Source organism: Podarcis raffonei, chromosome 2 (genome assembly GCF_027172205.1).
Source record: "Podarcis raffonei isolate rPodRaf1 chromosome 2, rPodRaf1.pri, whole genome shotgun sequence".
In the NCBI taxonomy this organism is placed as follows: Eukaryota; Metazoa; Chordata; class Lepidosauria; order Squamata; family Lacertidae; genus Podarcis; species Podarcis raffonei.
The window spans coordinates 70,305,593-70,333,299 of NC_070603.1; the positions used below are offsets into that span (position 1 = coordinate 70,305,593).

Genomic DNA, 27,707 nt, shown 5'->3' on the forward strand with positions numbered 1-27,707 from the left:
AAATGCATATGCAAAAGAGTAACAGGCATTATGTTCCAGTACAGTTTATTCTACCATTAAAACCAGACGCTTAAGTGCCAGTTCACACTGAGCTCCTTCCCAAATGAAAATTTGTGGAAACACAAATGACGCTTCCCTAACATTTCTGAGCTCTCCTTATTGCAGCAACTGACATGCACTCCTAAGTGCTGGCTTCAATTATAGAGACCTCAGGTTATCCCTTTGCCAGGGAAGAGTCCTCTTAGAGCAGAATCCCTTCTCCAAGACTGCCTTTGTCCTCACGGCTTCATGAGACGCGCAACTTGACCCCTCCACCTCCGCTCTCCTGCCCATGTCTTGCTTCTGGTGCGGAACTTCAGCATCTCTGCCTTGAAGTCCTGGTGGCGCATGGGGCAGTAGCTCTGGGGCTCACACAGCTCCTAAGGGGAAGGGAGACGCAGCAGAGTACAAGGTCTGGAGCTTTTCTTTTAAAGCCAAAGACCCACTGAATTCATCACAAACATATCAAGCTTAAGAAACCCCAAACAGTGCATTTCCAGCTCTTTGGCACATAGGAGGAGGAAAACTGAAGTCTTATAGACTTTTTCAGTTAAAGGATGAGAAACCAAGAAAGGGTCTGGATGGGACTCAAGCAGATTCTGAAACTGATATGGTTACCTTTCCCTTCCATATTCTCCTGCTTCTATGTACAATTAGCTGCTCAACATTGTTCCCTAGAGGAAACGCATCCTTTCCCCATCTAATTTCTTATGTCACATCAAAGGATTTCAAGTTCTACACAAGAAACATATTACACCTATGTCTCAGGCCTCCTTCAAGGAGCTTAGGTTGAGTCGACCGGGTTCTAGTTTAACATTTCTTCAGATCTAGTGCATTCCTGCCCCATGATTTAAATGTGTGCAATATAGATTTCCCTAAGCTGCTTTAAGCACAGAATTCCAGGATTCCTGCACATCACTCAACAACAACAACAGTTTACCCACCTACATCCTCTGTGATGAGACCAGGCATAATCATAATAGGGAGATTTTTTTTACCAACCTGCTGACCAGCATCTAGTAAGAGAAAGCCCTGACAGTCTGCCCACAACACAAACATGGGAACTATAATTTTTGAGTTCCAAACAAGGCTATGACAAATGCATTGAAGACTACTTTGTATTCTCATTTTGTATTTTCCTGTTGTGAACCGCCCTGGGATCTTCAGATGAAGAGCAGTATACAAATTGAACAAACAAACAATGAACTTCAACTGGTCCAAAATACTGCAGCTACATTGTTAATGGGGTTCTAGTCAACTGGAACATTACTCACCAGTTTTACACACTTTTTCACTGGCTTACCATGTGCTTTCAGTTGTAATTCAAAGTGCTGGTTTATACCTATAGAGATCTATGTTTGGATCAAGGAATCCAAAGGACTGACTGTGCCCATATTTGTTAAGCTTATTAAGGTGATCTTCCACTGGTGTTCCTCTTTCAGATGTAGAAGAGTGGAGACAGGACCTTCACTGAGGTGGCACCACAACTGTGCAACACCCTTGCCCGGGTTGTTAGTCTGGTGCATATGTTACCTAACTTTTTGTGCCTGATTACAAGTATTTCATTTGCCTGAGCTTTTTAAATGAACAATAATTTATTCTTGATTGCTTCTTTCTATCTCAGCTGTTGGAATTCAATGTGCTGCATTATAGAGACATTTTATACTGATCTTTTTAGGATTTGTTTTTAGTTATTGTTTTCTTGTCCCTCAAAACATGCACAAGAGGGTTGACAATACATCATTTTTTCCATTTGCTAGGAGAACCCAAATCTTGGAATGAGATGTTCCTGCATGGTAGGATTATGAAGTCAAAGTCTTGGCTGTTACCTTGTATTCTACGAAGAAGTCCTTATAGCCACCCTGAAGGACATACAGTTCAGGATAGTGCAGCGCAGGATACTCATTCATGGCTCTGTCTTCTTCCCTCAGATAGCGACACCTTCAAGTAACATCAAGGCAGGAAGAGTAAGCAGAAAGGCAAGACAAAAGCCACCCTATCAAGCAACGGACCTCCAAAACCCCACCTGTTTATCCTGCTCCCAAGAGCTGCCTCACTGAGACCCACACTCACATCTTTGGGCCCCTCTCTGAGGAATATTCACAGTGGAAAAGAAGGATGAGGCGCTTTTGAGGCGTTGATGAGAGAAGAGGCTTCCTCAGGAAGGATTCAAATAGATCATCTTCCCTGGGGATATTCAGAGCCCCCTGTAGTTAGAAACAGAAAACAAATTCTCAGAATGAGGTATAAGGCATCAACATCAGCTGGTCGTGGTTGTTTAGCATTGATATGCAGAAGCCCCACCTGGAGGTGTGGGGGATTTAACCGTGACGTTTTGCTCATGCCTTGCCACTGAGGTAAGGCCATCCCATCATGCAGCCCACAAAACCAATCACCAGCCTTAATTAAGCACATGATTCTCTCACCTTGATATGTCCCCCATCATATTCATAGGGGTAGCGACAGTCAATAATGCAGAACTTCTCTATAAGGCTTTGGAACTGGCCTTGGAGCAGAGCAGCCATCTAAAAGAATAGCAGAACAAGACCCAAGTTCAACTCGTCGCTGTCTCTCAAGCCTTACCTACATCACAGGGCGGTTGTCAGGATAAAATGCAGCTAGAAATGGGGGAAGAATCATCTCTACCACCACCTTGAGCTCCAGAGAAGGAAGATGGGCTAAAAATGAAGTAAACAAAACCACAAGCTCTACTATTTCTTCCCTGTCATTACATGGTTACCTATTAAACCCTAAGGTGGAGGATAGCTCTAGCAGGTAACACTAAAGGTAGACTGAGCTAAAGCTGGGGTCCTTCAGTTAGTGCACAAAACACAAATCTGTATTGGGGTGGAAAGGACAGCTATATCCCCACCCCCCCAAGTACCTTCTGGGATTTTTATAGAACCAAGTGTGGGTCAAGGAGCCAAAATTCAGCTGATGTGGAGGAAACCAAAGGGCCAAAGACACAGACGCACACAGATAACAGAAGAGGTGATTGCTCACGGTCTCTGAAGTGATGTATTTCAGGTCCTGATGCCTTCCTGCTACTGTTGGCAGTGAATACACCTAGAGACAATGCAGCCACATTCCACTTCAGGCTTTGCAATAGCTCCCAAACCCCCCAGATCTCCTAAGCCTCAGCAAGATAAATTCTAAAACCAAAGCTGTGATCCTAAGTGCACTTAATTGGAACAAAGCCCCAGTGAACTCCATAATCAGGCCTACTTCTTAGAAAACATGCAGACAATTGGGCTGCAAGCACTGAATGCATCATCTGATTCCTGGTTCAAAAGCACTCATGCTCTGAAAAGCAACGTAACCACCTGATTGATCTTTATTTGCTAGGCTGCATTTTCTGCAAGATTACAAGCCAGCGTTGAGAGTTCTACAAGAAAAAACTTTTATAGTCTGAAAACTCATACCCTGTTGGCAGAATTACACAAATTGGGGGGGAGTATACATTTTATTGGAATTGTCAGGGGCAGATTAACATGGGTGATGCCACAAAGGGATAACAACATAGGGAAGATGCCTGGAGTGTGGCCCTATACAACCTTGTAAAGAGCAAAACACAGCAGATTGTGAATGAAGGGAGATTATTTTTGTTCTTTTCATTTTCCAGTTGGTTTCTTGATAGTATGATTAATGGCATTTTATTCCACTTTTGCATTGGAGAAATGTACAGTACTGCTGTTTAACTCTTAAGCACCAGAGCTATATTCAGCTTAGGTGCAAGGAACGTTCCAGCAACTAGTTAAAGACGTAACGAAGGACAGCTATTCTGGCAACGCTGAGGGGTTGCAAATAGGCTTTTTGGGTAATATGAAAACACCTTTTCTGAGGAGTGATGTTGCACTCCTGTTTGTAAAATGAATCAGGATGATTCAGCAAGAGACAAATGGGATAGCCCATTCAGAACTTTCAGCAGACAGACCCCATATTCTAAAGCTTCCCTGCAATAAGAATAAAAAATGTTGAGCGCAATGCCTTAGAGCAGTGGTTCCTAACTTTATTTTGGCCATGCCCCACCTAAACATCTCTAAAATCCTGACCCCCCCCCCGATGACATATAATTCTTATTATTAAAAAAGAGAACTCCTATTCACGTGGAGGAAGCTTAAAAGGCCATTAACTGTTAATAACTCATTTTCCAATTACCCCCCGTAAAAATCAAATTGCCCCCCTGTGGGGCATGTGCCCCACATTGGGAACCACGTCCTTAGAGCATGGGTAGGCAAACTAAGGCTGGATCCGGCCCAATCGCCTTCTAAATCTGGCCCGCGGATGGTCGGGGAATCAGCATGCTTTTACATTAGTAGAATGTGTCCTTTTATTTAAAATGCATCTCTGGGTTATTTGTGGGGCATAGGAATTCATTCATTATTATTTTTCAAAATATAGTCCGCCCCCCCACAAGGTCTGAGGGACAGTGGACTGGCCCCCTGCTGAAAAAGTTTGTTGATCCCTGCCTTAGTCTCCGGATTGTGAACAAAATCTTATCTGATTCTGTGCTACAACAATTGGTAAAACAAGACTTGAGGGAATGAACGGCACAGTGGCATCTAGGCCGTATTGTACTATAACATTCAATTCTCATTAATTAGTACAGAACAGTTTAACACGAAGAACTGTTTCTCCCACCCTTTTAAAGATAGCTGCTGGCGTTTTGATGGGATTGTAGGAACTGAAAGGCATTTTGACACATGGGCAGGGCAACCCATATGTCAGTCATGTGGCATCAGTTATGCCTTGTGACTTACAGGTAGATTCGCCCACCCCATCTATCAAAGTTGGTGCACAGGGTGGGGCCACAAGAGCCGCAAAAGTTCCCCACCCTTGAACTACCCCAATACAATTCTCATGCATATATGTACCAATCTGGTTAAGATCTTCTTGACTCATGCAGTGACTTGCTTATAGAAATGCATTATTAGTTGGAACCCCACCCAAAACATGCAAGTGGTCTTACAGCTAGATCACAAAATCAGGCGTGTGTGTGTGGTATATCAATATACACCCCAAGTCCACTTGTAACTCTGTGTGTGCCCTGCTTTGCCCCCAAAAGAGGATAAACTATCAACAGGCAGTTTAAATATGTAGAAAGCTTGCATCTCCCAGCATCGGTCAACAATCAAGGTATTCAGCATCATTGGAGAGTGAAAGACAAAAGCCAGCCTCCCTGCCCCACAAAGGTTGAAGAAACCTACACAGGAGAAATCTCCAATCAGCTGCCTGAAGCTGTGGTCTTGATCCAGTGCTCTGACAATCTCCATGTCAGAAAGGGAGGCTGCCTTCTTCAAATGCATTACCTATATAAACAAAGCAGGCAGTCATCAGCAACATGTAAGCAAATGAATCCCTGCCCAGCTACCTACTTGCTAGTTTCTCTCTGTTCACACAAGTGTGATAGTAGAAATTATATGCTACCACAAGATAGAGTGATGGCCTCCAATTTGGATGACTTTAAAAGGGTTGTGGAGAAATTCATGGCTATCAATGGATTCTAGGGCTCCGTCTAGGCATCCTTTCTACAGTGGTACCTCGGGTTAAGTACTTAATTCGTTCCGGAGGTCTGTACTTAACCTGAAACAGTTCTTAACCTGAAGCACCACTTTAGCTAATGGGGCCTCCTGCTGCTGCCGCGCCGCCGGAGCCCAATTTCTGTTCTTAACCTGAAGCACTATTTCTGGGTTAGCAGAGTCTGTAACCTGAAGCATATGTAACCTGAAGCGTATGTAACCTGAAGCGTATGTAACCCGAGGTACCACTGTACTGTGCATGCATCATGGTTTGTGCTCATGATGCTATCAGGACAATTGTATGCAATCAAACTTTCAATACCATTTGCTCACGCAAAAGTTCTGCTGATACTGCCTTGGCTGCAATCAGTGCACATCCTCAAGTTTCCAGCTAAAACCCCATAACTTTTTACACTACAAATGTTACGGTTCATCCTTTCACTCTTGCTGTTAATGTACTATCACACAAAAGTGCCCTGGCAATGTGCCAAAATGCACCTGCTCCTTTGTGACGTAGCCACTCTCCTATCCCTCCTGTTAACGCCCAAAATTGGCATTCCTGTGGGTGTTTTCTTTTTAATGGAAATGAGCAAAACGTTTAGCACAGCAATCGCAGCCCCTATATAAAAACTGAAAAGGTGTTGAAATGAAAGTGTAGTGGCATGGCGTCATGGCATGACTAATTTGCACAGCTGGGAATTACGGGTAGCCGGAACACGAACAATGGAATGGGCAGAGTTGAAGTGTGGCTGCAATGACGCAGGTATGTTGGGGAAGCATCGCAAAACAACTGAGAAAACGGGATGATGTTTGGATGGCTCAGTACAAATCCATTTCAAATGCACTATGAATCAGAAACGCTTTGCTGCATACATCCACAACTAAACAGCGGTCTGATGGGCCGCTAAGTTATGATGGCTATATGCTGCCTCAAGGAACAAAGAAATAACTGGTTGCTGGGGAAAGCAAGTGGGGAAGGTGTTGCAACACTCAGGTCCTGCGTATGACACCCCGCCTCCCTGGCATCTGGTGGACCACTGCAAGAGGAGAATGCTGGACTAGATGGGCTTATTATCTGCATCATCAGGTATGCTCTCATGACAGCAGCTATGCCCCGATAGCTACCTGTTGATACAGCACATGGGACTGCCATTCTGCTGTCACTACTTAGACCCAGGAACTCATACTTGAACCAAGCAGGATCTTACCCCATCTGGCTCCTCTTGGGTTGGGCTGTGCTTCTGTTTCACCTTGATGGGTGCTTCGTCTTCATCTTGGCTCTTTGCTGCCTTCTTCAGCACGGGGCTGTTCAGTTTCTCTGGCAGTGATGGGGATCGGAAGAGTCGAGTCTTGTTCATAGAGACCTGCTCAGAGTGCCACATAGACAGTGATGAAAGTTGGGGAGCAGTGGGGAACTCCCTTGCTTCATTGACAATGTTTCAGGCCTCCTACAAAAAAGGCTGATGGTGAGCAGCACCAGCCTCATCATCAGGATTTTAATTTTTGGTAATTACTAGAAAGATCAGGGATGGGGAGCTGAAAGAGCAGACTCTTATTTCCCCTATTCCCACCCCTGGGCCCAAATTTGACAAGTAGGAATCCACCTGATGCCACAATGATGTCAGGTGACACAACATTCTAAAGCACAAAGGTCAGCTGTTTGGGGCGACTTCAAAGCACCTATCTTTTTACCTGTGCACACCTTGTGCCATTATTGTCAGTTTGTATTGTCAGAAAGTATTGATCTGATGTGTAGAGATCTTTCCTGTTCTGCTTAGTTCAAGAGGGATCTGGAAGGTTTCTTCTCTGTGTGAGAGAAGGTTCTTGTTTGGGTTATTTCTTCTGAAAAGCTGAGTACAGCTGGTTTAAACTGGTTCTATTAACTTTCTGTCAAGTTCATGCTGACTATAATAGTCAGGCCAGAAGGAGCCTGGGTTTCACTTACTTTCTACCTCTTTGTTTTGGTGTGGTGTTCTGTATATAGTGTTAAGTTTAGTCTTATTACCGTATTTTTCCACGTATAACACGCCCCTGTGTATAAGACAAATTAGCCAAGTCGCACCTATTTTGGGGGACTCAAAATTAAGAAAATGGGAAAGATTGCCCCTGTGTATAAGACTACCCCCCTTTTAACATTTTTTAGTAAAAAAACCTAGTCTTGTACATGGAAAAGTTTGGTATAAGTTATTATTAAGTTTAAGTTAAGTCTGCTGCAACTGGATTTCTGATGAACTGTGTCAATCCTGAATGTATTGGATTTGTGACCATTATGCTCATTTTCCTTCAGTAGCAGTAAAGCTCTGCTGGATGAAGTACAATTGCCTCTGGTCTATTTTGGGGGACTCTGCAACGTGTTTAAGTCTTTCCTTCACACGCGTGACAATTATGACATCAGGTGGTTGGCAGATAGGTGTGACTTGGCCTGATTAAGCATGCAGGCTGGAGGTTCCCCATCTCTAACTTCATCTGAAGGAACATCACAGCTTGGAGAGGAGGGCTAAACCTCTGCTCCCTATGTGCTGCATCCTGGATTACCTATTCAGCCTAAGATTAAACATTAAGAAATTGTTTAATAAACCCTGATGCAGTTTCTAATTACATTTTCAGGGTTCTCTCTAGTCTGAATCTTACTTGCCATAGGCAACCAAGGAAGGCTAGGTTTGCTATATGCTACTTGCCTCACTGACACTGATGTCCTGAGTAAGAAGTGGTCCCGAGAGCAACATCGCCATGCTGGAGAGATGCCCAGAAAGTGGCTTCTAAGAGAAACATAAAAGAAGGATGCAGAACCCAAGCAGTATTTCACAGTATGAAGACAGGAGAACTTAAAACTGTTTCCTCTGCCCATAGGAAGAAACAACATGACCCTCCCCGTAATTCAACTGACATAGTGTTTTTGTACAGAAAAAAAACCAGCTTATTAGTACTACAGATGCCCGAAAGCTTTACATACAAGCTTGCCACAGGGAGGAATAAATGCATATGGTGGTTCAGCTTTGGGGACAGATGACCAATAATAGTAGATGGAATAAGGGAACCTTGAGTTTTAGGGGTGGACAAGGAGTGTAATTCTGGTATGATAGAACAAAAATGTGACAAATAATCAGAACCTATTTTTGACAACCTTGCCTATAACTCCCATTAAGCATAATGTATGAAACCACTGTGTGATGTTTTGAGCCTTCCTCCATATAAAAACTACTGCACTTGGATCAAATATCCCTGTTGAGATCTCACAAGGAACTTTCGCATTTCATCATTTCCTACTCTTAACCATTTACTGCAGACGGTTGGATGTCTCTTGCGGAAATGACAATGGATGGAAAATAAACTGAATTGCATCTAGGTTTTCAGAAGTCACGATGCTGAAATCAAGACTAGATCATCTTTAGGGGAGCAGGTGAAATACAGAAGCTGCTCAGCACAGCTATGGCAACAGTGTGAAAAAATTCAGTGCCCATTGTGAACGCTTTACTATTACAGGTGTTGGGACACTTAAACATATACTTTTGAGCAAAATACCTACAAGTCTTCTACTGCTTCATGATGTTTCAGTGCAATAATACACAAGTCCATGATTTAGCCATTACCAAACCACACTTCTCAAAAGACTCTAAGCTCTCTCTCCAACCACATTGGCAGCTTTGTAGTAGGAACAGATCCAAGACCACTGTGTTCTGGCAGCCCTGAGAATAATAACTGGTAAGATCTACTTTTCCATCTTCTAAGATTTCTTGCTTTTCACAAATGCCAATAATGGAGTGAACATATCACATTTGTTTCACCTCAGTCTCTTCCAGTTCAGGGCAGAGTTCTGGAAAGCCACCCAAGGACTCTGGCATTCCTGGTGGTGTCACTGCAGAAATTGGGCTGCCAAGATCTTTCATCTCATACTCCTCTAGATCACCTGCTTCCTGTCAAGAGAAGAAGCTCACAGCTGGCACCTATTGCTTCTCCGGCATGATATATGTGTGTGTATATATCTTTCCCCTAGAACTTTTATATATCTGTGGTTGGGTAATTTGGGTTTTATATTAGTTTTCTGTACTAGGAAATATTTGATTGTCCTTAACTGTTGAGATGAAAGCACTTGTTCTGTTGGTATGCCTTTTTGTCTCGATACTTGAATATTCCTGTAAGTGCACGTGCTATTTGTTAGTTTTGGCAATTCAAAATGTAACCATATATATAATTGCACATAAACTGATTCCCTTGGTGAGCCACACCTCCCTTGTAAGAAGGGACAAACGATGCACCGCACAATGATAGCTGGCACCTAAAAATGACCAGCATATGGAGGCCAGCATCCATCACCATTACATGCCTTGCTGCTGGGAGATTAATTCTGAGTTCCCTAACCAAATGCTTTATCCCCATTCATGTCCAATGGAGAAGTTCCCTGCATCGTGAAGCTTGAAAGACTGGCCTGAACTGGACATTTAAGTGGAGTACTCTGTTAGACTAACACTCCCAATGAACAATGATTTTTGTAGAGGAGAAAAAATATGTAAACCCACAATGCATGGATTCCCATGTATCAGTAAATCAAATTATAGTGTTGGCATACTGATAAGTGGTAGGTCTGACTACTACTTAATATCTATACCCACACATAGCTGAAAAGGTCCAAGCCTAGTTCTATTTGAACAGCAAGTAAGCAGTATTAACTTACCAGCATAGTAGCATAGGTCTGCTGTGCATCTCGTGGTTTTTTCCAGAACAGCAGGGATTTGGGCATGCTCCACCCTGGGCGCTTAAAAGAGCTACCCTCCTGGAAGGAGATAAGGAAAGGAGGTGGCTTTTAGAGTTGAGAACTCTCTGGAATCAAGAACCTGGGGAAGTTTCAAGGAAGTTAAGCTAAGTATTATCACCATGAAGTGAAAAGAAGGGCCTAGCTTTGGTAAGCAAAGACTTCTGCCTGCCTGAAAACCTGGCCTGCAGCTTACTAATATGGCTGGAAACCCCAGCTTGCTGCAAAAATAAATAAATACTCACATTCTCTTTGTTCATGGAAGGACTGCTGATCACCCTGCTAATGTGTCGGAAGCAGCTCCGAGTGTCCGGTGTGCTACACAGTACCCGGGACTGGAAGACCATGCAGAGAAACACTTTTTCAGTAAATTAATGTTGGTTGTGAATCTTAGAACTGGGGCCCCAAGACCTCTGACTCACAGTTCTCTGGCAGCAGAATATTACTAAGAGGTGAATGAATTCCACCTCACCAGACAGGAAACACTCACCTGGAGCAATTGTGAACACTGCCTCCCTGAAAGTCTGCTGGGAGAAAGAAACAACTAGTCAGAAAGCCTTCTCATTGAAAAAGAGTGGTCAATCTGTCAATCCCAATCTGCCTTGCATACACTTCCTAGAAGTCCACTAGGATGGTAACACTTGTCCAGCAGGAGGAGATTTCAGCCAATTTTTCAGTCTGAAGAATTGAGGCAAGGTCTCCTGGTCTTCCTGGAAATCACTTTAGAGTTCACCTCCTGGTTTATTCACAGGACAGTTCCATATTTTATAAACTTGGTGTTAAATTCATGCTACCCACTCACTTTTCATATTTCCAACATCTGGGGTCAACTTTCAGATGACACACAAAACTAAACCCCAACGTTCTCTTTATTCTCACAATAAACTAACCTAGCAAAGACCAAATCTTAAGAACGCTGGTGTACAAAAGAAAAAGCAGTGTAAGTCCTTTGTACAGCCATTTTGCTTATGAATCCTGATGGGCAAAAGATCATCAGTTGGACCAGCATCTTATAGATTCAGCACCCTCAGCTCAGGGACAGGGACTTACTGATGTGGGTGCATGAAAATTAAGCAATGGACCAACCACTCTCCACCTGCATTTGGGTTAGAATTTTCCAACACAGAGAGACAGACATTCAGAGGGTAATGCACCCTTTCCCTCTACTGATAAAACCCCACATTCTAATCATGTAAATGAATCCAGCTACAGTACTTCATCTATATTGTAAATAAATCCATCTAAGGCTGAAAAGGTTAGGGTTAGGGCAACTCAATTTGCCTGGTAGACCCAGATGGTGAAACAGGCACATATGCTCTACCTGTGTCCACCAGGCATGAAAGTTACGTCATATGCAACTAAACCATGCAAATTAGTAGCTGTTCCCCAGTTTACAAGGCATTTCCAATGCATCTTCTTTAGCAATGAACAAATAAGTTGTCTTAAGGAAAGTGAGAAGAAAGAAATCTAGGGCCTGCCAGACTGTTTGGTAGAAAAGAAAACAGAAAAAAAAGAAGAAGAAAAAAAAAGAACAAAAGCACAAAAGCCTCCGCAAGCATCTCTACGGTTTTCTAAATATACTTTGGCAAACCCTAGAAAAAGACAATAGTGGTAATCTATAAAACATACTAGGGACGTGGGTGGCACGGTGGTCTAAACCACTGAGCCTAGGGCTTGCCGATCGGAAGGTCGGTGGTTCGAATTCCCGCAACGGGGTGAGCTCCTGTTGCTCGGTCCCTGCTCCTGCCAACCTAGCAGTTCAAAAGCACATCAAAGTGCAAGTAGATAAATAGGTACCGCTCCGGCAGGAAGGTAACGGCGTTTCCGTGAGCTGCTCTGGTTTCGTCATAAGCAGCTTAGTCATGCTGGCCACATGCCCTGGAAAAACTGTCTGCAGACAAATGTCGGCTCCCTCGGCCAGTAAAGCGAGATGAGTGCCGCAACCCCAGAGACGTTCGTGACTGGACTTAACTGTCAGAGTCCTTTACCTTTTTATAAAACGTACTTGCTGCCAAAGAACCCAAATATGTCTGTGCTTTGCTCAGGTTCACAGATTTCTAGCACTCAGGGCTCAAAAAAGTAAACCGCCTAATTGGGAAAGAATCTTCCCTCTCTCCTCCTGTCATTCTCGGCTTTATCCCCCATTATTCTCAGCTTTGAAAGCAGTTCAACATTTTAAACACAAATGTGTGGGGGGGGGGAGCTAATACTAATATGCTATAAGAATGTGATGGCATAACTTACAGCTTATTCTGGAGTCCCATTGAACCCTTCTGACCTGTAAAAGAATAAAGAAAAATCAGCAAAAGACCAGAAAAGATTGAGGCTTGAAATGTAAGTGACAAGATAAAAGCCAGAAGTTGTTCTTCTGTAAAAATGGCTTAACCACTGGTTCCCAAACTTTCCCCCCGTGGACCACTTGAAAATTGTCAAAGGTCTTGCCAGACCACTTAATTTAGTTTTCTTCCTTTTGTAGCAATTGTAACAGCTGTGCTAGATGCTGACTTTTAATTGCATTTTTAATTGCTTATTTTATTTAGTGTATTGTATTTTATTGATTTCCAATTTGCATTCCATATAATTAAAATTGGAATACAATAAAATACAACATAAGAAATAAAAGAAGCAATGAAAATACAACTAAAAACCAATATTAATATTTATTGCAATCATGCCACAGACCACCCAAATGAAGCTTGTGAACCACTGGTGGACAACAGACCAGTTTGGGACCCCTGCCCTAGACTAACCAGAAAACAAATCACAAAAGCCTACTGGAAGCACACAATGAGGGGGGCGGCTTGGGAAGAGAGCTTTCCCAGGGTTCTAGTAGAATGGCAGTGGGAGAGTCGAGGGCACTTGTTTCCACAAGTTGCCTGGCATGTTAACATGTAATCAAATTATCTGCGGGGGCTTGGTTTACTGACAATTTTATGCTGCATTTCTTATGGTTATTTTATTTTAGTGAGCCATTCAGAGAATGTTGTCATTGGGCAGCCACTATAAATGCCCTAACACATTAGCTACAGGAGAGCTACAGGAATAAAGACAAGCAGAAGCATGCAGAGAATTGTGCTGCTGGCAACAACTATTACCAGTTTCCAATGTACCCGGGGACTGGCTGAAGTTGAAGGCAGTTTCCTCTTCATCATGGCTGAGATTGGACAGATCTAGGCAGCGTCTTGGTGTATCCCTGCATGAACAAAGTAACAGGAATGCTTGGGAGAAACACACACATCTTATACAAATTAATACAGGACATAAAAGACTGAATTTCTGATTGAAATATAAAGTTTGTGAGTGTTTTCTGGTCTGTGTGCTTCTCTTCTAAGACAGTAATCACAATTAGTAGACAAATTGCATTCAGCTGCCATTTCATCAGCTTCTACTATACATAATCAGGGGATGACGACCACCTTAGAATGCTGCACCAGAGAAATAATTACTAAGGACTGAAGTCAGATTAGGATTTAGATTAAGTGAGATGCATTTAAGACTCACTGACTACTTTAAGCCCCATTTGCCAACTTCCAACAGGAGCTTAACCATGTCTACTCAAAAGTAAGTCCTATTGAACTCATTGAGGCATAATTCCAGGTAACTGGATTAAGTTTGCAGCTGCAGTCTGGCTCCAGCACTATATCACTGCCATAGGGACACCATTTAGATAGCACTTAAGTTGTTGTTATTATGATCTGCTTTTTGATCTAATTTTTATTATGATCTGCTTTAGAATTAGCTGCTGTGTTTCGATTAATTGCAACCACTATTTTTTAAAGTGGCTATCACCCACCTGTGATTTTATATACTATTGCTTTGCTATGAATATTTTGGGTGGTATTCAATGCACTCATTCTGTCAACACAAGGACTCAATGGAACTTCCCCTTTTCCTTTCCTCATATGCCCCCTAAATCTGGTCCAGGACCCCCATCCAAACCTCCAAGGCAAATTTGGGGATGGTGTGGGGCACACACAAATAAGAAGGGGGGGTGTTCTGTTGCACTAACAGAACAAGTGCATTGTTCTGTTGCATGAATTTTCTCCACATTGCCATTGTGTGTCATTGCCACCATTTGTACTTTTCATGTACAGAGCAAAATAGCATGTTTCAATGCAAATAATTTATAGATAATGAAATAAAATTTGACTAATTAGCACAAGCCAGATTTAATTATGGAAGGGGGGAAAATCACAATGTATGCTGCTCAGCACTAAATACAAACTAGGTCAAATGCAATATGGTTATGCTGTCAGTTCTCAATGATTATTTTACCAGTATCCATGAAAAAGACAGTCACCCAAAGTACTAGAGATGAAAATTGACATTTGTTTTTATGTTCAAGAGCCTTTACCACAGCTTTCAAATAATCATAGTTGTTTGGGCTGTAGCCTATTTACCTGTTATCTCCCTAACAAATGACATACTTTGCCAAGGCCATTAAATTTTCAGCAGTTCAACTGATTTAGCCCTCTCCTTTTCAAACCCGTCTTACAATAATAAATGCAGGTCCCGCTATACAAAAATTCACTTATGTTCATGTTAATACTCAAACCTTACTATACATACTGCAGATTCAGATTTCCAAACAGACCAGTGTGTAGTACTGTAAACAAATAAAGCCTTAAACAAGCCTTGTGTTTTGCTGGTCCCCACTGGCCATTTTGCCAGAGACAATAGTGGGAGAAGAGATTGGGCAAACAAAACGTTTTTCCTTCCTTGTTTGCCTTTTGCAAGGTTTCAGAGTTTTTTGTCATTTAGGATTCAAAATTCTGTGGTTGGGAACACATTTTCCCATAGGAATTAATGGAAATTGTTGACTCATTGTGCAAACACTCACCTAAAGAATGATTTCCTGTGACTGCATTGTGTTTGGATGGCGATAGTGTGTAAGTTATATGTGCATGCATACTTCGCAGAGATAGTCAACTGAAAAATTAATTACACATTTGAAACTACCTAACTTGAACCATATTGTATCCACTCATTATGCTGCTAAATTAAGGAAATTGGGGAAATGCAATGCTTTCTACTTCATTTCACTATTCTGAAAAGAGAAACTTACCCGGTTAATGTGCTAAAGGTCCTGAAACCATGAGTTAGGTTAGAGATTGGGGTAAGAGGTGCCTCTGGAGTAAAGGGTAGTGAGAACTCAGCATCCTGGAACATAATCATCCTGCATCTGGATCGGAACCCAAGACACAAATGAGAAGCATCAGCCTCTATGGGGGGAAAGTTCTCAGACATGGTTTGACACAGAATCCACTGAGCAGCTGCCTGTGGAGAACAACAATTACTATTTATATCCTGCTTTTTATTATAACCAGACTATCTTTCAGCATAAACACAAAAACTGCAATATAAACAGTACAGTTATCACTAAAATTATTATAACATACATAAAAAAAACTTGACAGCAGTGAGGTTCAAAAGAACCACTCAAAACTGGTAGCGATAGGATTAAAATAAAATACATAGTAAGCCTGCAATTTATGCACATTTAACTTGTGTGCATTCAGCTTTATGCATTTGGCAATTAAAAAAAAAGGAGGGAGTAGAATGGAGGTTGGCATCCAGAAAAAGCCTTTGGCAATCCCACTTGCCATTGCACTAAATGTGTTTTGACAATACACAATTTTGGCTTTGGGAGCGAACCCTGGAACAGAACCCTCATGCAAATTGAGGGGTTATAAAATTAAAAGATTATAAACCCATCAATATACAGTGGTACCTTGGGTTAAGTACTTAATTCGTTCTGGAGGTCCGTTCTTAACCTGAAACTGTTCTTAACCTGAAGCACCACTTTAGCTAATGGGGCCTCCCGCTGCTGCCGCCGGAGCATGATTTCTGTTCTTATCCTGAAGCAAAATTCTTAACCTGAGGTAATATTTCTGGAGTCTGTAACCTGAAGCGTATGTAACCTGAAGCGTATGTAACCTGAAGCATATGTAACCCAAGGTACCACTGTATGCATCTTCCATTTCCAAAGCTAAGCAAAAGTCAAATTCTGGCAATTTATGATTAAAGCCAATTCTGTCATACATGGCTTGAATCAAGCTTATGGGTTTGCAGAGGAAAGCATCCTGCTGTTGGTAAATTATCACCAACGCAGCTTTATGTTCCTGTTGCAGTTTGTCACCCAGCGACCTCACCCTTCCCCAGCCCCACGCATGTAGGAATATCTGCTAGTTTCCTTCAGTGCCAGATTTACATATAAACGAAACAAGCTATAGCTTACGGCCCCACTCTCTTGGGGCCCCCCAAAAGATTTAAAAGGGAAAAAACTGGATGTGCATTTCAAAAATATAAGATAAACAAATAAAATAAAACCTACATACAGCAACAGTGTTTTGTGTTGTGTAGGCTCCTATGATGTAAGTAATGGGCCCTGCCTGCTAGCCTGCTCCCTAAAATATCACTGGTTTGCTATTATTATTTCATGTTATAGCAAGTTTCTAGAGTCTAGATTATGAGTCTTTGTAAATTGTGTTTCTAAATGAACTTTTGTTATTGCCAAATGCCAATGTGTTTGCATTATTAAGTTTGTTATGAATAAAAAAATCATTTTAAGTCAGAGCTTAATAATTATTTCACTATTAATATACCGGTACTTCTTAATTGTATTTCAGTTCAACAATTACGTTGATAAAATACATATTTTGATATGTGCAAATGGCTTTAGATACCTATTGGGTCCATATTTTACCATAATAGCATATATTCAACACAAAAAACAGCGACAATTTGCTGCTGACAAAGGACAGCTGGACATATAAAGGGCCCCATTACCTTCAGTAGCTTAGGGCCTTATCACACCTAAATCTGACTCTGCTCTCCTCTAGACTCCCTTGACCCCATACTGCAAACATACAGTACAAGGGCAGCCAGAACCTGTAGCCCCGGGCAGAGAGAGCCTCGACTGCTCCCCAACAAGGGAATCTCTCCGTCCCCTCGAGGACCGCCACTCCCAGCAGAGCTCATCCCACCGCCCCGCTCCCGTTCCCCCAAACCCACCTGTGCCCATCGACGCAACTGCGCCGCTGGCCCAGCCCTTCCCTCGCCAGGCTGAAGGGACAGGCTCGAAAGCGGACAGCAGTCTGGGAACTTAAACCTGCCGCCCGAGCAGCCAGCCAATCCCAAACGCCGTCTTCTTCGTCAACCAACCACCGAAGCGCGGAGGAAGAGGAGCCCTAGCTACGGCTTGAACAGCTTTTCAATTGGTCAACGTAGCCACGGGCGTCAAAGGAGCTCCGGAGCACCTATTGGGAGAGCGTATGGTGGTAGGCGGGGCTTTGCTTACCACGCTTGTTATTGTTCCGCAGCGGCTTTCCGCCTTCCTTTGTGCTTTTCGTGCAGCCAATCGCTTAAGGAGGGCCCGCCCCCACTACCACGCGATAGGCCAGGAGTGTGCTGCAAGCCCCGCCCTTCTGAGCTACTGGAGGGAGATTTAAATCCCGGGAAGATTCTGCTCTGCACCTGACAGACACGCTGCTGTTCCATTTGAGTCATGCACCTTGGGAGTGCTGTGGGTGATGGGTGGGCTCCCGTGAGCGACAGGTGCTTGTTCCTGGATTTCTGGAGTGGGTGGAATGCGAAGCTCAGTTGTTTTCTTCCTCCTGCAATGTAACGAGAAGGAAGCTGCTGTTTGTTGGCTGCTTCGTTCTGTTCTGTTTCTTTCCACCCGAGTATTGGTTACCAAAGCTGGTAGGAAGAGTGCTGCAGAGCCACGGAATAAATGAATGGTTTCCTTGTAGCACAACATTTTAAAAAATATTGTTCTAAATTTAGCTGACCAGTCACTAAAAAAAACTAGGCTCAGCACCATGTCAATTTGTCTCCCGCCCCCCATTTCGCGGGCTCAGTTTTATTTTGTGTTGGGACTAACTGTAACAGCTCTGATCCTCCTATTTTCTGAACTCGTATGGAAAGGCGAAATGGGGATAACTAAAAACCTCTTATGCAAACGTGTTATGTTTTGCTTTGCTCTGTAAATGTGGTTTCATGCTGCAGGGGCTTTGCTGTTTGCGTGTTATGAATTAGATGAGAACTGATAAGAGCGTAAGTGCCTGGAAACAGTTTTCAGTCCACTCTCGTTAGCTAGAATATCCGTATAGGCTAAGATCTGTTGCTCCCCTCTGGGAGGTCTTTGGGATTGGTAATAGTCTCGTCTGTAGAATATTTATAACAAATTACTGTCTTTTAATCTGCCCTCAGTTCTCTGTACTATGGGTCATTAGTTTTCAATCATGGGGCACTTGCTGCTGGGATGTCACCTGTGTTTCAAAGAAACAGGTAGGTAACAATTCAGTGGGAGATGGGATGAAGTAGGATATACCTTATTAGCAGCAATGAATAAACTTTTTCCAAATAATAAGAGTCAATTCATTAGTTACGTGGATTATGATTCACAAAGGAAATCAGTTGGGAATTCTGGTGTAATGAAGGCACCAGTTTGTGATACAAATCAGTAACAAATGTCTTTGAAGAGGGTTAATTGTTTGATCTCAGCCAACGTCTGATGCTTTAGAATGGAGCTTGAGAGCAGGATGAATGTAATATTGAAGGGAATGAACCAGAAACCTTTTTCAGCCTCTAGTGGTCATATTAAAGTATTTAAATACAAATGAAACAAAGATAAAAGCAGCAGATACTGACTGCATTTGCTTAAGCATTTAAGATTTGTTTAAATTAAATCAGTTAAAATGCCTCAATTTTTTAAAATTTTGCCTGGTGCTCCAAAAGATAAGTGTTGGTCTCTGGCAAGGAATGTGAGGGACCATTGGGGACCACATTCCCTTAAATGAGTATCACTATGAGAAGCATAAGATACTTAACAAAGAATAAAATAGTTAATGTTTTCCAAGGCATTGAAAACTGTCCAAGACTTTTGTGTTATGCCTTATTTTTATTTTCTTTTGTCATTCATGGTCATGGGTTTACTCATTACAATAGTGAACAGGTTCCTTCTGGGAGCAATTCATGACTGCTGAGATGGAAATAAACACAGTAAGAAGACTACCTTGTATATAATACATGAGCTAGGGTATGAAGCTGGCAGCAACTTGTACCTCCTCTAATTATGGACAGCCAGTCACTGTCTTTTGACCTAGTTTATTTTATAGGGTTACTGTTGTGATTTTTTAAAGTGTATGTGTGAAGAAAACTGAGAAATGCACCTTGATTCCCATGAGGAAAGGTGGGATAGTTATGGTATGTCATAAACAGGGTGAAATGTGAGGGAACCTATGGTCTTGAGGCATAAATGAATCCATATTTTTAATAAAACATTTCCCTTCTCTCCTCATTCAAGGCCACAAGGTTGCATAGAACAAGCATTCCCTAACTGTGGTCCACAGGTGGTCTGTGAGCCTCTTTCAGGTGGTATGTCTGTAAAAATATGATTAAAAGTTACATAGCATCTAGCACAGTGCACTGCAATTCCTACAACAGGCAGAAAAATAAGTGGTCTTCCAAGAACCTCAGTAATTTTCAGGTGGTCTTGGTGGTGAGTTTGGGAACTGCTAGTATAGAAGATGTTGTAATAATATGTAGCACCTGGATTCTTCAGACTGGCAGGCAGTGTTTGATTTAGGCAATGTATAATGCTAATATTGCATGATTCAGGTAGCTGCACACAAAACTTGAGGTTTAGTTATGCATGCTCTGGGGAGAGTAGCCAAGAGATTGCTCAGACACTTGGAAAATGTTAAAATTAATGGGAGGGTTGGGGAGAAACAAAATGGAGTATATTGGAATGAGCATTGGTTTACGTATTTTTAGTTTGGCATGAAGAGTGTCAGACATAGCATGGGTGATATCAGGTGATTATTGCAGGCTAGCATATTGTACACAAAATGGAACAATAAAAATGCTAACTTTCCTTCACCTCTAACTTAATGTCCCACATTATGAATTGGAAATTTAAAGCCCATGCTGTCCAGCTTTCAACTGGCACAACATTAAGATTGATTTCAAAGTTTATGGGCTTTCTCCATAGTGTGTGGTTCTGATCTTGAACTGAGTCTGAAAATTGTATGGCTGCCTTGCTACTGAGTTTCAACCATTAGTTCCTGGAGACAGAAACCTTTTGCAGAAACCATTTATTAAAGGGATCCTGATGCGTTGGCTCCATTTCCAAGAAATAAATGCTATTTGTACATTGATACATCCTGTTATGCACCTCTTAGTTGAAAAAGTGTACCCTTTAGGCTGCTTCTGTGGCTTCAGATGGCAGTAACTACTTAAAGGTACACTTTACTTTACTGAATAAAAGATCCTACTGATTTTCAGAGGCATGTTTTAACCTGTGAATACCTTTCAGTAGTGACCATGGTAGATTGGGGGTTGTGGGATCTTGCCATAGCTGGCTCTAGCCTATTTTTCATGCTCTGTAATCAAAACAGATGATAAACAGTGAAGTCATATTTGAAGGAGACCCACTTAAGTAAATAGATTTAAGTAACTTTCAGTGGGCCTACTCCAAGTATGACTACCATTGGATATTGCCTCTCATTTTCTTGGAACAGGCCTTCATCCCAGGTCTTTCCTGTTGAAATGGTGAGTGTGTGTGTAGGCACCAGCCCAGAAAGGACAACAGAATCCAGGTAAGTTTTAGTAGGACTGTAGTGCTTTTATTTGGGGGGGGGGGCTTACATGTCATAAACACACTTACTACAAACTTATGCCTATATGTACATCCATTGATACAGTTTACATGTTGTTCACATTCTATTTTGTTCACATTTGTATCCTGATTTCTTTGACTTTTAGAAGACATCTGAAAGCAGCCCTGTTTAGGGAAGTTTTTAATGTTTGAACTTTTATTGTGTTTTTAATGTTCTGTTGGGAGCTGCCCAGAGTGACTGGGGAAACCCAGCCAGATGAGGGGGTATAAATAATAAATTATTATTTTAGTTATTTTATTATTATTTTATTTCCTAGTTCATATTGATTTCATATTAACATGTATACATCTCTGTTCCCCTAACCATCTAATAATTTCTACCTTATCTCATATACTTTGTAATAATTCTACTTTATAAAGCTTCCAGAAAAATAAAAAAATAGTTAAAAACAAATCAGTCATTCCATATCCTATCTTTCATCTGCTTATTTCCCTGACTTCCTCACACCTCCCTTTTTTCGTATCCTGATTCAGTCATTGTTTCAGCAAATCCTTACTATATTTTAGCTTATAACCAATTAATTAACTCTATACATCCTATCCATCTTTCACCATATTCTGATGTTCAATTTACCTTACTTTAACCTTATCTTACCATAAAATACCTTAACCTTATCTTAGCATAAAATACTGTAAAATACCTTAAAACTTAAAAACTTAATACTTATTTATCCTTACAGTATATCATTTCTACTAAAGCCAGACAATTTCATTCCAACATTCTCCCTAATATTCATTAATTTTACACTAATTCCCAAAATAATTTTTTTTCTTTATAGACTCTTCCAGTTTTCATCCAACGTCCCTTCTTCCTGGTCTCGGGTTGTGTCAGTCCTTATTATCCAATTCCATCTAGTCCATCAACCTGGTAGTCTGATATCCGAGGCTCTTAAGTCTCTTCCATGCCCCTTCTGCAGATCTTTTTCTTCTTGTTTATACTTGCACTTTTCCTTGTCTTTTGTTGGTCTCTTTCTTAGTTTCTTTCCTTTCTCCTTAGGGAGTAGGTCTCTGGGGAATTTCCATCCATACTCATGTCCATCTCCCCACATCAAACCAGCCCATTCCCCACAGTCCCACTCCCCACAGTCATCAATATAATCCAAAAGATCTTTAACAACATATTTCAAAATCTCTCCAAAGTTGAGATCCTCCTCAGCTCCAGATTCCTTCAGGTCTAATTCAAGTTCAATCTTCCAAAACAGCGGCTTATACTCCTGCAGGGCCTCGGGTCTCACCATTTGTGTTGCTTGAGGTAGCACTGTAGCTTCCTCCATTATTATCTGCCCTTGCATTTGCCCAGTTGAACCAGTTTCCTGGATTGGTCCCTGTATAATTTCTATGTCAATATTCCCTATTTGTCCACATTCACTAGTTGCAACAGTCATCAAATCCAACTTCTCATTCATCAAATCCACCTTCTCATGCAACTGCTCCAGCAAAGCACTTGTCTTGCAAAAAGCAAGCACCAGGACTTCTTCCAAACACATTTTTATTCAAGGTCACAGTCTGGTCCCACGATGTTAATCTCGCAGCTGTGAAATCCCCAAGTAAACTGCAGCAACAATTTGACAAGCTCCCTCTAGAGGATACAATTTCTATTTGTGTCCATCTTTTAAAATCATGTCCAACAAAAGAAAGTTACGTTCAGTTTTCAAATATTTTGTTTCTTTAGAATGCAACAGGCAGCAGTGGAATCAATTTGTTTCTCTTTTTTCTTGCTATCTGCCAAAATGTTCCATTCACAGTCAATGAACGTCTCCGATAATTTCTGTCTCTGGCACCCCGTTCCCAGGTTTGAGACGGTGGAAACTTATTTTCCTTTACTCCCTCTCCGGCAGGCTTGAACAGTTTAATCCCCCCCCCCTTTTCTCCTGCTTCCAAGGGGGTTTTAATGGTTATAAATGAAGGAAATTTCGACCTTTGTAAAGCGACTTTCCAGGCTATTAGCTTACAAGATTTTTGCTTCAGTCTATTTACAGAAAGCGGAAGGCGGACTTCCTGTTTTGAACCTTCCCGCTTCGGTGCCAAATTAAAATATTTATTGATCCAATTTTCCGTTTCTACTCACAGGTACTTATTTAGAATCCAATTGTCGACAGGAAAAAGTCAGCGCTCTCCGGCAATGGCAATGCGGCTTCCCTCCGTGAAAATAGCAGTCAGTTCGCAGCACCGCGCCGATCACCCTCCTTCGCTCCGGAGCCCCAAAATGGGGTTCCCCACGAATAGGGGAGACGCTCCTGGTGCTCTGCCGAACCCCACGTTCCCAGGCTTCTACCACCTGGGATTTCTAGCGGGTCCCCACCTTCGCCGCGGCGGGTAGACCCAGTTTCCATGGAGACAGTTCCTCCGGTTGGAGGAACTCCGCCATTTTGCCGATGGCGCTAACCCGGAAGTCCAGTTTTTAAAAAGCTTCCACTTTCCCTACGATGTGCACTCATTTAAAACCAATTTTCCCTATGTTGAGCTGCCATTGAGAAACAAGACCCAAGAACCTCTTGTGATAATTTCAAAATGTCATCTGAGACCTCTGTCAATCTCTGCACCACTTTCTCATAGGCACTTTTCTTTATCTTTTCTTACTAATCAGTAGCATCCCATATAGTTAGCTTTCACTTATTTGCTGCTGCTAATTTTTCAGTTTAAATAAAAACACAAAATTTGCTTTGATTCCTCAAAAAATGTTTATTTGGATATGCTGAAAATATGGCATTCTTAACTACATCAACTCATTCACCTCATGTGTTCTAATACTGTTTATTACTGATGAAGAATTTGCATTTAGCATTACATCTCTTCTCTCAGCAGGTCTGGCGTGGAGACAGATGTGGCTGTCTTGCAAAGGAGGCAGAAGCAGATAGACTATGGGAAAAACACCATTGGTTACCAGTGCTTTGTCCAGCAGGTGCCCAAGTGAGCAAAGCTAGTTGTTTATCTACCAAGTCTTTATCTTCACGTAGCACAGGCTTGGAGTTCACAGCTTTCCTTTCCAAACGGTGGCTGGCAACTGTTCTCTAAGCCTACTTCAAGGGACTGGCATTTGAGACATTCACTTTGGCATCTGCTCCTGATGAACCATTGGGAAAGGTTGCCACTTTTTTGGGGTGGGGGCTTAATGTGGTCTTAAACGGTAGAACCTAACAAGTGTTCATGCTTTGTTCTAGAGCTGCTCGGCAGCTAGGTGTTCACCCAAGAACTCCAAATAAATATAAGAAGTATAGTCGCCGCTCCTGGGACATGCAGATCAAACTGTGGCGACGGGCACTGCATGGCTGGGACCCACCTGGACTTGAGTTCACAGGAACTGGACAGGGAAGTATTTGCTAGTTTCTCTTAGCTATTCCGGGATAATCTGGGGGAAGATGCTTTTGGAGATGAAATATGGACATGTGTGTCCAGTTTTCCCTGCCCAAATCTTTTGCTCTAGAGAACTTGCTAATGGAATTCATTCTTTGACATACTCCTGTTGAACCTTGGTTCCATATTAGAAAGTAACTACCTTTTCATTGTGGAGCATTCACTGCCAGCAGCCCCGTGACCCATTTATAAAGCAATCTTAACACACTCTTCAGGAATTGCGGGCCTAGTCTATGTAGGCTCTCTCCCTGGTATTCCTTATCACCATGGAGACAGGGTTAATTGTCAACACAGCTCTTGTGCTCCTTGCTGAGAGCAAATGGCTCTTGGGCTTATCAAAGTCTGGGAGTATTTTTGTACACTGTTGTGTGAATGCCTGTGTGGTGGTGGTCACATGTGCATTGATAAGAGGGAGAAATACTGCTGTGGTATAGAAGTGAGAAAGATGTAGCCAACTTTATATTTTAGTGGATTTCAATCATTGCCTATATTCTGGCAGTTGGTGATCTCCCCAGAGGTGTATGTGGCGAAGAATTTAGTCATTTGAGTTCAGTTACCATCAGTGATGAAGAGAGAAGCCATACACTTCTCTTTCAGTATGGTTATCATAGCGGGGAGATTTCATCCTTGGCGTCCAGGACAACCTGGGACTTCTTGGCCTCTAAATGTTACTTCTTATCAACCATGGTTCGAGAATTGTATACAGGTTCCTTATGCCTGGTCTGGGATCTAAAGACATCTAATGCTATCTGCTGCCTGGTTCAGTGTGAATGAAATTCTGTTTGCTTGCAAGGCAGGAGCTGGTGGGTCCTCTGCCTGCTCTTTCAAATGACTGGCTTGTTGCCCAAGGGACCCTGGAAAAACTTTGTAAAGAAGTCTTGCATGGGCAGGTATTTAACATTACTCAGTGTGCTCCTTATAGCTTTATTTTGCCATAGTTAAAAACAGTGCTTTTTCCCCCCTGGGGGGATGCAGGGGTACGCATATCCCTAATCATTTTGTGAATCTAAGTTTGGCCTCACTGAGTATTTCAGTATTTCAATATGAGTAGGAAAATGAGAGTACCCCTAAACATTTTTTTTAGAAAAAAAGCACTGGTTAAAAGAACAAAATATTTTGACTTGTATTAAAAAAATAATTCATAGGATTTGGGGAAAAGCATAATTTCCTTAAACTACAAGTTCTCTATCACAGTTCTGTACAAAATCTTCACTACCATTGAAAACCCTTTGGGAATGAGATATTATTGGTGACTCTATAGACAAGATCTCTTGGAATAAAATATTGAACATGTTCTCCAATTGCTCTTCCTCCGTTAGAGTTCACTAAAATAGGCCCTCAAATTAACTTACTGGTGGTGCATGTGTTCTTCACTACTAATAGATGCAACTTGCCCAGCTACCTGTTGCAGCACCTGTGGCCAGCCTCCTTTTTCCACAAATGATAGGCTCCTTAGTGTCCTCCTTTGGGGAACTGGTCTTTCACAACCAAACAACAAATAGCTATAGCACCTGATACCCTTATAACTGATGGCTTACCTTTTAAAGAACTTACTATACAGCTTATGACAGCAGCTAAAAGCTGGAGGACATTGAACATGGACTTGTATGAAATGTGACTGGCACAGCTGTGGGAATTAGCCCTAATGGACAAGTTGACTAACAGAATGAGAGAACGCAGGAGTAACAAGAAAAAAAGACACTTTTAAGAGAAAATGGTTTGGCTTTATTTCATGCACTCTCAAGGAAGGATGGATTAGACCACATGACCATTTATGGACTGATACACTTATATGAAGTTATAGTTAAGGTGGAATTTACATTTCTTCTTCCTATCCAATAAGTGCAGCTGTTCTGTTTTACCGATAAAATACAAATAAACTTGGTGGTTTGTTTTTTTTAAATAAACATAAACTGTAGAGTTCTAGATGTTCATGTGCGATTCAATGACAGGTGGGGTGGGGAAAATAACTTTAAATGGGAAAAAAGGTTTGTTAACTATGAAATCTCATTTTATTAGACTACTCATTTAACACTGTCTCTTCTGGTTTTAGTTTGCTGGTTTGTCATCTTCTGACCACTCTTCTGCTTTGCTGCGTCATGATGATAACTTTATGGAAGATACAGAAGATCATCCATACTGCTTCTGGGTGTGAACCATATCTTCTGGAAACCCAAAGCACCTGATGCCCTAGAAGAGGCAGCATCTTTAAAATGAAAGTGGAGAGTGGGAACCTGAGCTATCTTCAAGCTTTTTTCCACTGTGGCCAACTCTTGCTTCCCTAGATTGCTGCAATATTTTGTAATACATTAATCTATTTCCATTCTTGAGTAATTTGCTCTATGCAGTTTTCACACAGAGAGCACTTGTTACTGTCTCTGCTTCACCCACTTACTTTGAAGAAGCCCTGTTTGTATCATTGACATTTCTATTGTTGAAGCATGGGTGGAAGATGTAAAGTCAGTAAAGTACATTCCAGAAGTGGAATACTTGGTGACAGTACCTTGCATTGGAGGGGGGAAAGGGGGAGATGATAACCAAAGATGAAAAGTTTGAGCATGAATTACTTTAGAAGGTAAGCACCCAGGATCAGCTTATCAGTGAGTTCCTCATTGGCCTGGCTTGTTTAGATCTACGGTACTTGACACAAGTACAGTGGTGTGAGGAAAGCCTCTTTGGTACTTGTTCTCACTTAAGATCCTTCTGTTGCTTAGGTGAGAACATCACCCCCAAACCTTGGGTGGGAGGTAGAGAATTCATAAGCATGAAGCTTAGTAAGGGACTAAGGTTTTTGTTTGTTTCTTTGTTTTGGAGGGGGTCCTATCAAATACATAAACCTTGGCCTCTTTCTGTTTAAAATGGAAAAAAAGTTCACCATGAAGAGCTACCTGCTTCCCCACAGCAGGGAAAAGCTGTAGAGTAAGGATGGAAACCTTGTGGCTCCTCATATTGTTGGACTAGAACTGCTTCGTCTCTGACCATTGCCCAAGCTGCTTGGAGCTGGGAGTCCAGCAGCATCTCATGAGCCACAGGTTACACATGCCTGCTTGTGACCTAAGTTTATGACTATCCCTATTCATTTATCATTTAGTCATGAGTGTGGCTTGGTTACGAAAACATGACCTTTACTTTCCTGATTATGCACCTCCAGCTGGTCGCTCTCTCAGTATATGCCATTCTCTTCTCTATATGTGTTGCAGCTGGTGAATCAGGGCACAAAACATATTTCATAGGTTTTATCAGTTGATCTGCAGCTACAACCTGTCAAACTTTGCCAAAAGTTGTTCAGGCATACTTAGGTCTAGGTAGTTCCAGAAATACTGCTTGTGTTATGAGGGGCCAGGGCTCAATGCAAGCAGTG

The 27,707-nt window shown here is 41.9% G+C and overlaps 2 protein-coding genes across 4 annotated transcripts; one reads left to right on the forward strand and one right to left on the reverse strand.

Moving 5' to 3' along the window:
- Positions 1-191: 191 nt before the first annotated feature.
- CDC25C (cell division cycle 25C) lies at positions 192-23,746 on the reverse strand. Of its 2 annotated transcripts, XM_053377303.1 has the most exons (17): positions 23,727-23,746; positions 17,822-17,921; positions 15,374-15,585; positions 13,419-13,501; positions 12,553-12,586; positions 10,799-10,832; positions 10,554-10,643; positions 10,231-10,329; positions 9,344-9,472; positions 8,237-8,317; positions 6,767-6,922; positions 5,247-5,348; positions 3,043-3,105; positions 2,466-2,564; positions 2,113-2,246; positions 1,869-1,980; positions 192-419 (listed from the first exon to the last, which is right to left on the reverse strand). In XM_053377303.1, the coding sequence occupies exons 1-17, from the start codon at positions 23,729-23,731 to the stop codon at positions 279-281; spliced, it is 1,674 nt and encodes a 557-aa protein (XP_053233278.1). In that variant the 5' UTR covers positions 23,732-23,746; the 3' UTR covers positions 192-278. The 2 variants fall into 2 exon arrangements, with proteins under 2 accessions (XP_053233278.1, XP_053233279.1); XM_053377304.1 differs by lacking the exons at positions 17,822-17,921; positions 23,727-23,746 and adding an exon at positions 17,098-17,236 and having other exon boundaries at positions 10,799-10,835.
- LOC128408098 (oocyte-specific histone RNA stem-loop-binding protein 2-like) lies at positions 17,619-26,960 on the forward strand. 2 transcript variants are annotated; one of them, XM_053377308.1, is made up of 6 exons: positions 17,619-17,865; positions 18,523-18,600; positions 20,835-20,912; positions 23,798-23,902; positions 24,154-25,236; positions 26,400-26,960. In XM_053377308.1, exons 1-5 carry the CDS (start codon positions 17,816-17,818, stop codon positions 24,314-24,316), a joined length of 474 nt encoding a protein of 157 aa, XP_053233283.1. In that variant the 5' UTR covers positions 17,619-17,815; the 3' UTR covers positions 24,317-25,236; positions 26,400-26,960. The 2 variants fall into 2 exon arrangements, with proteins under 2 accessions (XP_053233283.1, XP_053233282.1); XM_053377307.1 differs by having other exon boundaries at positions 17,631-17,865; positions 23,795-23,902; positions 26,400-26,959.
- The last annotated feature ends 747 nt before the right edge of the window (positions 26,961-27,707 follow it).